Source organism: Neopelma chrysocephalum, unplaced genomic scaffold (assembly GCF_003984885.1).
Source record: "Neopelma chrysocephalum unplaced genomic scaffold, ASM398488v2 Primary Assembly neopelma1_73b, whole genome shotgun sequence".
Taxonomy (NCBI): Eukaryota; Metazoa; Chordata; class Aves; order Passeriformes; family Pipridae; genus Neopelma; species Neopelma chrysocephalum.
The window spans coordinates 753072-765352 of record NW_020897734.1 but is presented as its reverse complement, the minus strand read 5'-3'; the positions used below and the strand labels follow the sequence as shown (position 1 = coordinate 765352).

At 44.9% G+C, this 12281-nt stretch overlaps 2 protein-coding genes across 9 annotated transcripts in view; one reads left to right on the top strand and one right to left on the bottom strand.

Annotated features, from left to right (window-relative positions):
• The window catches only part of GRIA3 (glutamate ionotropic receptor AMPA type subunit 3), a 144990-nt gene extending 141634 nt beyond the window's left edge, over positions 1 to 3356 (top strand). For 6 of the 7 annotated variants that reach the window (XR_003534871.1, XM_027687238.1, XM_027687239.1 and 3 more), the window contains 2 exons: positions 746 to 993; positions 1558 to 3356. Coding sequence is in view for 6 of the 7 variants with exons in the window: in XM_027687238.1 (XP_027543039.1) it covers positions 746 to 991 (246 nt within the window). In the remaining variant the exon portion in view is untranslated. The remainder of the gene's footprint in view (positions 1 to 745; positions 994 to 1557) is intronic. The other variant, XM_027687237.1, reaches the window with a different exon arrangement.
• A 7838-nt stretch (positions 3357 to 11194) lies between these two features.
• THOC2 (THO complex 2) overlaps positions 11195 to 12281 on the bottom strand; it is a 61284-nt gene continuing 60197 nt past the window's right edge. For both annotated transcript variants that reach the window (XM_027687113.1, XM_027687115.1), the window contains one exon: positions 11195 to 12049. The gene's annotated coding sequence lies outside the window, so the exon portion shown is untranslated. The remainder of the gene's footprint in view (positions 12050 to 12281) is intronic.

The following is a 12281-nucleotide window of genomic DNA, read 5'->3' as shown; positions in this document are numbered from 1 at the left end:
CCAGCCCACCTACCTGTACAGCAGCAAAAGGGTTGCAGCTCTATTTATTCTGATTACAGAATCCCGTTCTTAAAAATGCAAGCTTGTCCCCCATCTGACATGTATTGAAGGAAGGTAAACCCTGGCCAGTGATTTTTGGTTTACAACGTCTGTTTTTATTCAATAACTCACTCTCCCAGAGGTGCTAGTTTAGCTCAGGGCTCTGCTCTGACCTCTAAGTAACTGACCATCTTCCTAGGGTGGTTGTTTTTTTTTTAATATTGAAAAGAAACATAGATAAGTTTAGCAGCATCTCAGCAATTTTACCTACATTCACCAGAACCAAGTGTGCAGTGGTTTGGCTTTTTCTTGTTCTGGTTTTGTCACGGCCTTTTCTAAAACCTGCTGTTTTACTCAGCCACTGCTTTCTCTGGCACAGCTTTCCTGCAGTGCCTTTGCCACCAGGGATGCTCGGCCGTAGGCAGGTTTGCTCTGGGACACCAAAGGCCTGGGACAGTCAGTGGCCAAAAATATCTCATCGCCTTGGAGTCAGCCAGGGCTTCACCCGCCACAGGGTGGAAGGCAGAGCAGTGACTGCTGCGCAGCCCCAGGCTGCGGGGATGGGGGGACAGCACTGGTCCGTGAGCCGGACACCAAACACCATGAGTGCAGCTATTCCTGCTAGGACTAAGTGCACAGTAACTTGTTGTCTGTCTGCCCATCTGCTCCTCACAGCAAAGCTAACGGCATCGCTCGTTTCTCTTAGGACAAGACAAGCGCTCTGAGCCTGAGCAATGTTGCTGGGGTGTTCTATATCCTTGTGGGAGGCCTGGGGCTGGCCATGATGGTGGCGCTGATCGAGTTCTGCTACAAGTCTCGGGCCGAGTCCAAGCGAATGAAACTCACCAAGAACACGCAGAACTTCAAACCTGCTCCTGCCACCAACACCCAGAATTACGCTACCTACAGAGAAGGCTACAACGTGTACGGCACAGAAAGTGTGAAAATCTAGGGGTACGGCTGCGGGCCGGGAGCTGGACCCTCTGGGGCTTCCTCTTTCTCTCTTTTTTTTAACTGTCTGTGCTATTTTGTTGTGTGCATCAGCGGGCTGCTGCAAGAGGGCTTTTGAAACCTCATCTTGTGGCAGTCTCAAAGTGTCAGTGGTTTAAATTTCTGCCCTGCTCAGAAGTGAGCTTGGTACCATCCTATATTGCACACAGTGGTAGCTGACTTCATGCTGTAGTGAGTAACTCCTCTCTCCAGCATCGTGCTGGTTCAAAATGGAAGTATTTTGTTAAGTGCTTTAAAAATTGCATCTGTCTTGCTGGTGATCTCTTCCCCTTTCTTTTTTAAGCTATAATCAGGTAAGTGCTCTTAGGAAGTCTCGAAAAAATCTACAATAGAACAAAAACTTCTACACTAGAATTTGCGATTTCTAAAGCAGGAAAAATAGAGCTGAATTGCTAAAAAATTACTCTGGAAAAACCTGGTTAGCCCACAGCCTGTGCCTCTCCCCTGGCTGAGCTCTCCTGCCCTTCGCTGCCAGGCAGTGATGAAATCTTTCTGGTTTTATTATAGATCCTCGCCCTGACAGCATGCAAGAGGAAAAGCAGCAGAGAATGTGGTTACTTCATGGATTTGGACCACCTGAGCCAGTCGTACTCTCTCCGAGGTGTCAGGCATGACACGTGTTGATGATGGTGCAATGTACTTTTAATAGGAAAAACTGATTTTTTTTCCTTCAGTGCCTTATGGAAGACTCTGAGACTCACAACAATGCAAACCATCACTGAAATATTCTTGCTTTGCTTGAAAGAAGTAAAAGAAGAGAGGAAAACAAAAGAAAAAGAAAATTTAAAAAAAAAAAGAGAAAAAGAAAATAAAACAAAAAAAAAAGAAAAATGAGAAAAAGAGAAAAGGAAAAAGAAAAGGAAAGGACTGGTAACAAGATATTGGTATGTGAAAAAAAAATTCTTGTAAAAAAATCAGTGCAACAAAAGCCATTCTTTGATACCACTGCACAGTAACTGAACTTGTGTCCTGAAAGCAGATCGCAGCCGGTTTCATCAGCCACCCCAATCGTATCAAATTATGAAACTCCTCCTGACACAAAGCCTCAGAAATCTGCTGCGTGCGAACACGGACCGGCCTGCCACTGCTTGTTGGAGCTGATGTCAAGATGTTTCAGTATTTACTTACAGTGGTGTGATTTATTTTTTTTTCTGAGCCACTTTGATCTCTCCAGCTAATTTGAGCAATTCTGTATAGCAGTAAAAGGTGTAACACCTGAAGAAAAGGTCTTTGACCAATTAAGGTCAATGACTGTGAATCCGTAAATCCAAAAGAAGGGAATTTGTGGAACTGCATGTCTTGCTTCCAGATCAGTAAATTAATTCCTTGGCAAGGTTGCTAAAGTGCGGGCAGAAAATATTGCATTCCTCTTTTTGTTCTATCATCAGGCATACCTACAGGTGCTTTATTAGAATGACATTGGGTGGCTTTTAAAATAAAAAAATAAAGGAAAAGCTACTTGCTGTTTAGGTTCAGACCATATATCTCTTTTCTTGCTGTGCATTTGCATTTTAATTCACTGTTTAATATCAAGCAATGAAGCAAGAGAAGGGCAGGTTAGTTTTTCCCAGGCCTGCTTCTGCTTCACCCCAGTTCTCTCCCAACTAGCACTGTGCTCAGCTAATGCTTCTCAGTAATGGTCCTTGTAAAACAGAAGTAAGGGAAGAGGATAGTAACTCAAATTAGAGCTGCAGTTCCAGAGTAATAGTAAGTGATCTAACATGACTCCTGCTAGTACTGTTATATTATATCAGCTCCTGCCAGCTCTTGTTTCATGGCTCCTGGCGAGAGGATGCTCCTGTCCCTGCCTCTCAGTGAGGAGGACACCGCGCTCCGCCAGCTCTGCTCCAGGCAGGGGCTCGCTATTACTCACGTCCAACGTCTTAGACAGCAGCATTTCAGCCTTGAACCTCTGCCTGGAAACTACTTAACTTCATCTTTAAAAATAAAAATTAAAAAAAAAAAAGGAAAAGACAAAAAAAAAAGAAAAAAAAACAAACCACAAACCTTTAAACATATTGTCAGTCACATGGGAAATGTTCAATGGAATATCTGCATACTAATTACCTCTAATCGACAATATGTATTTTCTGTAGTTTACGATATAGAGTTTTATTTCATCAGTAACATACAATGAAAAAGAAACTCATTTAAACCAGTCTGACCCTTAGGCGTTTAGTTTGCTGATGATAGATTTGAACTTTTAATAGGATTTAAAAACAAAAACAAAAAAAAAAAAGAAAAAGAAAGTCTCGTAAAAAATAAGTATTTCCAACAAACTGTAATATAAAATCATTTTAAAAGCTCATAGGAGAATAATTTATTGTTCGAGTTTTTAACAAGATATTGACAAAAAAATTGTTGTTTTGTTTTCATTTTCTTTTCATGAAACTGTGATTTTTTTTTTCAACTTCTGAACGCGATCACGTCCCCAGCAAGGGCGAGCTAAAGCTGTGCGGTTATGAGTTGTATTTAAAACAAACATTTTTCTTAAAAGCTGTATAAAAGATGTATGTTTATCAGATCAATTTTTAAGAGTGGAGGCTTCACACCAGTGAAGGGAGTTTGGTAAATGGTTCGATATTTTTTAAACTTGCATGTAATGCTAAAACAAAATGTGTTGAGTGCTTACCAATTCCGGCTACCAACTTCAAGCTCTTGGAAGTTCGGCAGTAGTCTCACGATGATTTGTTTTGGTATATTTTTTTAATTTGTTTTTGCTTTGGGGGATTTGGGGGTTCTTTCCTTTTCTTTTGGGTTTTTTTTCCTCCTTTTTTTTTTTTTTGTAATTTAAGTTCCTATTTTTGGTCGTTGAAACTGCACTTCAGTGAGCAGAAAAATTGCCAAGCAAACTAATGGCTGTAAAAGCATAAACTGCATGTGTGGGCATCAATTACTGAGCCTCATTTTGATGAGGTGTTGTACAAAGAGTTTTAATACATTTTGTAAATAAAACTGTAAAGAAAAAAAATGAAAGAGCCTGCTTATCTTTTCATCAGAAGAGAAAGAATCCCTCCCTACTGCTGTCCCTTTGACCAGTCTGGGATGCATCACAGGTATTTACCACAGAACCCTCAAATGGTTTGGGTTGGAAGGAACCCTAAAGATCATCCAGTTCCAACCACCCCACCCTAAACTCACTAGACCAGGTTGCTCAAAGCCCCATTCAGCCTGGCCACAGGCCTCAGGGGTGTCACTGGTCCTTCTCCCACCACACTGCTGGGATATGCATATTTCTGGTTTGGTACCCTGCAAACCAACTAATTTATTGTTTTCTTGATGAGTGAAGCTGTTGATCCTGGCCAGGTCCAAGGGGCACCCTGTGGGGAGCAGGGAAGGGGCAGAGGAGAACCCTCAGGGCTCCAGCCAGGGCAGGAGATGCTCTGCCCCTGCAGTGGGCAGCAGTGTGGGTAAAAATATTCCTCAAATGGTGACTATACAGATGTATTTTCCTGCAATTCCCACCTTTTCAGCAATGCTTTTTTAAGAAAAACCTTCACCAACATTGCAACTAATCCCAACTCAATAAATTAGAGTTTACTTCATCCACAGCGTGGTTTTTCCGAGTCACCACAAACTATGAACTCTAGGAAGTAATCCTGATATTAAACAGGATTAACAAATGGAAAAACATACATGGCAATCCCTGATATCTTTTGCAGCTCAGCATCCAGCACCCAGCAGTTGGTCTCAACCATGGGGCTGCTTGAGCCTGGCCCCAATCCCTGTGGAACTGCTGCCAGCCACTGGTGCTTGTTTTATGTGAGCACAGCAGTGGGACACGAGCTGAGCCCACCACCATGTCTTCAACCAAGGGTTCAGCAACAGCAAAATAAGCTCAGGAATAAGCAAGGGCTAAGTGAGAAAAATAAACAGCAATTATTTGACCCTAAAGCATCCTACAAGGACAAAGGCTTCGGGTTGTGGGTGTGAGCAGGCTGTTGTGCTGGGCACACCGGGCTCTGTGTGGGGCCGCCCTTCCCACCAGGAGTAGGGACACGGGCCCTTCTTGCCTTGGCCCTGGGGTAGCCCGTGCTGAAATGAGCCTATTTATATGTAAAGTGCCCACACAATGAGTGCAGGGAGGCATGGAAAAAAATATTGTTCTGTCCTTTAACCTTCATTTCATGCTCAAGTCCAGGCAAACGTGGACGGGCTGTGTTTTCTAGAGAGTGGTCTTGACCTGCTCCCTGCTGCCTGACAGCCAAACGCAGCCCTGCACCAGCCATGGGGGCGAGCAATGCTCCCTTCCCCGGGGACCTGCCAAAATGGGCCACTGCAAGCAGGGCTTAATGTGCCCACTGAGCCCCAGCACTGAGATGGAAGGGTGTGAGTGGAACAGCGATGCCAGACTGATGCCAATCCTGGCCCTGTGTGAGCAGCTGGTGTGGTGCTGCCCCACTAGGGTCTCACCAAGCACCAGGTCCTGCAAAATGAGTGTTGAGGTTTTCTAATACATTTGAGTTGGGAAAAAAAAGCAATTGGGGTGAAGAGTCGCAGCTGCACGAGTGAGCTGAGAGATCCTGGCCAGCAGGACAGGGTGGGAGGTGGCTCCACATGGGACTACAGCCACAGCTATGAGGGGCAGGAACAGATCCTGCAATCCCCTGGCCAGGCTGTGGCTGTAGGGAATCCAGAGCATCCTTGGGCCACAAGGACAGTGCAATTCAGGCCAAAACCTGGACGTCACTACATAGGCTGCAGCAATGGCAGCAGGGCTGCACCACAGTCCTGGAACACTGGGCTCTAACACACCCCAACATGACCTTGTCTGTAGGCTTCAGCAGGGGGGAATAATACAAGGAAAAATTCAGAGTAGTGTATCCAGTTTCTAGAGTCATCAGTGGGAGCAAAAGGATGTCAACAGTGTTAAAGTTCAGGCCTAAAAACCCAGAACAATAGCAGCTCCTCCCCACGGTACAGAGCACACCTGACAACAAAATAAAATCCATAACTGTATCATTATGGCATAGTTTTTCCTTCAAAGGTTTTGTGCAGAGGACTGCAACATTTATTTTTTTAAAATAATTATTCTTTATTGTTATTTAAATAATAATACATCATGGATATCAAATTACGAAATGTCTTTGGTTCTCATATTCATCATTTCAGTCTGGAAAATTGGCTCTGTTTTGCAGGCAGCAATACATAAACAAGATCTGGATAATGATAGCTCTATTCAATTAACCTAAATGATTTAAGTACAGAGATAATATTTGGATATTATAAATTTCGAAGTAATATTAGCTCAGAATATAATACATCTAAAATTGGTATCAGGGAGGACAGTGCCCCCAGGAGCAGCAGTGCCTGCAGCCCAGCACTGTGCTGAGCCACGCTCGGTGCCCCCGTGGCACTGGGGCTGCAGGAAGAGCCCAGGCTGGCATTTCACCATGGGCTAATTCCAACGGGGTCAGGGCAGCCACTGCTGCATCTTGCCCAGCCCAGGAGCCTCAGGCTGAAGCCCCACCACCACAATGGGACACCCCTCTCGTGTGTGCCCTGTGGGGAGACAAATTTGGCTAAAATTCCCCCCTGCTCCCACAACATCCCAATCCTGCTCTGACTCTGGGCTTCCTTGTCTTTGTTTCATCAGTCTGGGAAGGTCTGATGAGACTGGTTTGTAATGTGGCATCAGCACTGCAATAGCATCAAGAAAAGTGCTTTCCAGCTTCCCCCAGGCACAGGCATTGGCAGCAGCTGCCCCACAAGGCAGGGAGCAGCCAGAAACCACACAGTATCCAGAGAGGAATCTGAGCAAAGGAGCTGCCATACACACCTTACAGCAGCGTAACAGTAAAACCTCTGCCCTTCCCTAGTGGAGTTGATCAAGCTCACTGGAAGCACCTGCAGCACTGGTTTTGCTGGATGCCACGGCACTGGCAGACTCGTGCTGGGTGGCGGTGACTCCATGGCCTGACACAAAGGGCAGGATAATGAAACCTTTGTGCACGCACTAGGTATTTATTTATTGCTGTTTCTAACATTGAAGTGTTAGCCCTAAATTATTTATACCATCGTGACATTTTAGGATGACAGGACATCTTACAGCAGAGCAAGGGGAGATCCCACTCTACAGCAACTTGCAGTCAGATGGGCAGGAACGGGTAGCAGGAGCAGGGAAGGTGCCATGAGAAGTGGTGGAGCACAGGGCATGGGAGAGCAGAGCCAAGGCAGAGCAGAGCCTTTCCGGAATCATTTCCCACTGTGAAGAGGCTGTTGACACCTCCAAGCAAGCAGGCAGAGCTGACACTCAAGGTGAACTTGGAGCTAATTTGTAGCAGCAGATGAGGATTGAAACCAGGATTTGCAGTGGCACCTGGCCTGCCCCAGCAGACAGTTACAGGGATTCTCCTGTCATCTGTTCTGTTGTGGTTTCAGGTCTTTCTTACTTTATTCTACTTTCAAGAATGGAGGAGCTGAAGGCAGCAGGAAAAAAACCAAGCTAAAGCCAAAGGGAGACAGCTTGAGGAAGGGCTGGACCTGCCATTTAAAGGTGGGGAGAGGGACAGAGCCAAGGAATGGGGCTGAGCTGGTGACTGGTCCACAAGGGGTTAACTGGGGTCCAGGCAAGAACCCAAGCCTTGATGGCAAGGAGAGGGTAAGGCACTTAAAGCCTATAAAAAAAGACACAACATAAACTGCAGCCATGATGCTGGTAATGACTGGTGCTTTAGATAATGTTTAGCATATAAATAAAGTAATTGACCAATTAATGAGCACATGGCAGATGCTTGATACGCTGTAACAAGTAGGGAAGGGTGTGATACAACACCAGAAATTGATTAAAGGAATATAAAAGCAGAGCAGTGTGGGAGAGCAGTGCCTGGGCCCTGGGCCAGCTGCTGCGGGCAGGTTTGGGGGCAGGGCCACAAGAGCAGGGAGAGGGGACAAGGGTTTGGTCCCTGCTGCAGGGGCAGAGTGGGGCACGGTGGACAGTGAGGGAAAGGAGATAACTGTGGGATAACTTATGTGCACTTGCAGCCCAGAAAGCCAACTATATCCTGGGCGGAATCACAAAGAATTGTGGACAGCAGGTCAAGGAAGTGATTCTACTCCCTCTACTCTGCACTTCTGAGATCCCACCTGGAGCACTGTGTCCAGCTCTGGGGCCACAACATAAGGACATGGACCTGCTGGAGCGAGTCCAGAATAGACCATGAGGCTGGAGCCCCTCTCCTATGGAAGCAGGTCCAGAGCTGGGGCTGTCCAGCCTGAGAAAAGAAGGGTCTGCAGAGGCAGAGCACCTTCCAGTACCTGAAGGGGCTACAAAAGAGATGGAGAGAGATTTTTTCCAAGCCATGGAGAGTTAGGATAAGGGGGAACGGCTTTAAACTGAAAGAGGACAGGTTTAAATTAGATCTTGGTAAGAAATTCTTCCCAGTGAGGGTGGTGAGGCACTGGCACGGTTGTCAGAGGAGCTGTGGCTGCCCCATCCCTGGAAGTGTTCAAGGCCAGGTTGGATGGAACTCTGAACCTGGTCAAGTGGAAGGTGTCCCTGTCCATGACAGGGCGTTGGGACGAGATGATCTTTAGGGTCCCTTCCAATTCCAGCCGTTCTATGATTCTGTAACGTCAGGATGGATTAGGGAACAGGGAGGGGGATCTGCTGCCGTGCTCGGCGCAACACTGACATGCAGCGGCAGGGATGGGGGGAAACGCCGCCTCCTGCGACCGGCACGACCAGAGCCCCGGGCGGCCCCGGCCCGCGGTGAACACCGGGGGGACGGCCGCACGCAGCCAGCCTCGGGTTTATCCCTCCCCTGTCCTCTGTGAAGCAGATTTTTAATATCATTCCAAGCCTTTCGACAAATATTGGATTTGAATTCCAAATATGGGCTGAGCAGGCTAATTACCCAAAAAATCCTGCAAAATTAATGTAAGAGCCACGGTTTGATCTGAGGCAAATAAATATAAATGGTGTTTATTTAATATTCCCCTGCCCTTTAAACAAGGGAAGTTTGCCAAAGTTGAGGCAAAATGCCTTATTATGGAATAGCTGAAGCTGTGACCTATCACAGATGCTGCAGATTACACAGAGCAATTAGAACATCACAGCAGACAGGGCTTAATTAATGGGCGCAGGTTTTCCCCCAGGACCATGGGCCAGGACCACCACTGACCCAGCCTTGTTTGTTCTTCCCCACAACCCTCTCAAATGTAGTCATAAAATCACTTAGGTTGGAAAAAATTTAAGATCATTTAAGTCCAACTCTTAACCCAGCACTGCCATGGTCACCACTGAACCATGTGCCCAAGTGCCACATCCATGCACCTTGCAGGGATGGTGATTTCACCACTTCCCTGGGCAGCCTGTTCCAATGCCTGATCAACCTTACAGTGAAGAAGTGTTCCCTAATATCAAATCTAAACCTCCCCTGGAGCATTGAGATAACTTCCTCTTGTCCTGTTACTTGGGAGAAGAGACCTGGCTACAATCTCCTTTCAGGTAGTTGTGAAGAGTGATATGGTCCTCCCCAAGACCCCTTTTCTCCAGCTAAATATCCCCAGTTCCCTCAGACACTCTTCATCAGACTTGTGCTCCAGACCCTTCCCCTGTTGCCCTTCTCTGGATCTGCTCCAGCCCCTCCATGTCTTTCTTGTTGCGAGGGGCCCAAAACTGAACACAGGATTCAAGGTGTGGTCTCAGCAGTGCCCAGTACAGGGGGACGGTCACTGCTCTGGGCCTGCTGGCCACACTGTTGCTGATCCAGGCCAGGATGCCATTCTTCTTGGCCCTCTGGACACAAAGTTGATTAGTGTGCCAGCGGCATGAACAGCCAAACAACCTGGCCAGCTCCCCTTCTTTCCATGCTTTCCCCAGCCCTCTGGAACTCACTGACCCCCCCCCTTTTTCCACTCAAGGTCTCTGGCATGCCCCCTGCATTGAGCTGTGCTCTAAGTACAAATCCCATCACCAAACTCTCACTGACATTTCCACATATGCAGCCAAGTCCCTGCAGAGACCCATGTAGGACAGAAGGATCAGAATGACTTTTTTTTTTTTTTTAAATCTCCTTGAGGTAGAACACCCTCTGTAGGCATGAACTTGGTGAGAGACTGCTCCTGTAGCGTCTCTCAGGAAAACAGGACATAGCAGAGCACACCCCCAAGTTATCCTGGCCACAGCATGTTCTTTCACAAAGTTCAGTTATTTCCCCCTACTGTGGCAGTTCACTGTGGGTGTGTCTGCACTTGCCAAACCAGTGGAAGGGTCAGCATAAGCATCCCCATCCCAAATCTCTTCTCCTCTCCCCCCACTGCTCCTGCCACATCAGGGGCAAAGCAGGTGAGGGATGAACCCTCCTGCCAAGGCAGGTACGCAGTTCCTCAAAGCCAGATTTTAAATGATTGTTTCAACTCACCTTTCAGTGTCTGGGATGCCAGGAACTCCCAAAGACTAGAGTGACTTTGATAAAATTATTTCATTTTAGAATGCCCTAATAAGTTAATTAAAAGTCTGAGCATTTAGCTTGGCTACTCTCCTTTTTAGGAATTCTTTCTCACCTCTAATGAGCTGAATAACTCTTACTCAATTCTCTTCCCAATTTGTCTGTGTCTTCCTTGCACTGCAGGGCAAGGGTTTGTAATCTTCTACAATTCACTCAGAAATAACCTCTAATTAATCAGAACAAAGCAAATCACAAGAGTGTTACTGATCAAGTCTATAAGCACTAAAATCTTTAACATTCAGTATTTCAAATACAGTCACCAAGACAACACCCCTCTGACCAAATCCGATTACTGAAAGCACAGAGCACCAGGAATGCTCAACTTCTGATTAAAGTTCCCTTTCTCTGGATAATCCACCAAAACACCAACAAACCAAACCCTCAGAATATTTAAGAGACAAGTCTCTGTGTTTAATAGTATTAATACTTGATCCAAGAGGAGATTTTAATGAACTCTGGATGAGGGATAAATGCCTCAAAGGAAAGGTGTAAACTTGACTGAATGCAGGAAGGCAAACCCTGACACGTGTGTCACTTCACAGTAGGCACCACACTCTGTAACCAGCCCTTCTATTAAAGGACAGGTGCAGAGGGCTCCTCAGCAAATTCAGGAACCACCCTCCCACAGTTCCAACTAATATCCAATTTTTATAATAATCCCTAAAGCAATGAAGTGACCACACAGAGAATGATTTACGACCCATTGAGAAAACTATTGTTTATTTAGAAAAAAGGTTACACTAGTAGAATTCAGCAGATAAAAAAATTCTTTTTTTTTTTTAAAAACGTCATTGTGAAATCTTCAGACTAAAGTTCAGCAATACAAAGCTCCTGTAGCTGTAACTGAAACTTAATTTATTTCAGTTTTGAAGAGAGCATTTCCAATCAATCTAAAAACAACATGACAAACAAAAGGTGTGAAAAGGGACAACTGAGCACAGGTTTAGGTTGGGATGGGACAGGGCTCATTCTTTGTTTCTTTAAACAAGTCAACGTTATACACAATATACAAATAATCTCTAAGCATTGCATGAAAACAGTGCTCCCACTTAACTTTTGTTTTTTAGTTACTGATATTAAAAACAGGCCAAGTAATAAATAAAAACTGAGTTTAAATGAGGTAAATCCAAAAAGGTTCAATAACTGTTTATTTGTGGTTTTCAAACATCTAAAAGAATGCAATTTCAAATTGAAAGAATTACTAAATTCAGGCAGTATTTTCAACAAACTAAGTGGAACTATGTACACATGAAACCTCATTTGCACTATGGCAACTGTTTGTTTGCAGCACATTGTGCTAAAATATGGAATAGGTAACACTTTCAGCCAGGTACTGAAAATAAATGTGTAAGAAACTAAGCAACAAGTTAAAAATACAGTAATGTACAACTTAACAATTAAGTCCTTAGCACGGGGAAATAAAGCAGAGAACTGAATAATTTAAGGAGATGCAGATGGGTCCTCTTCATTCACAATTTTCTGTGCAATCTATACTCCGGAAAATACATTTCTGGTCACAGCTGGATATCTTCCCATTTCAATGTCACCTGCAACAAAGGCATACATAATTGGAATTAGATTTTGTTCAAATGAACGCTGATCTCACAACTTCACATTTTGTTCCATTCACAACTCAAAGAATGACAGGGGAAATAAAACTATTTTCATCATTCTCTAACTCTAGTTTATTCCCCAGCAAGAACTATATTAACTTAAGCACTGCATTGTAAGTAGTGTAACACTAATTTAAAGACACAAATAGGAAACAAGTAGTCACTT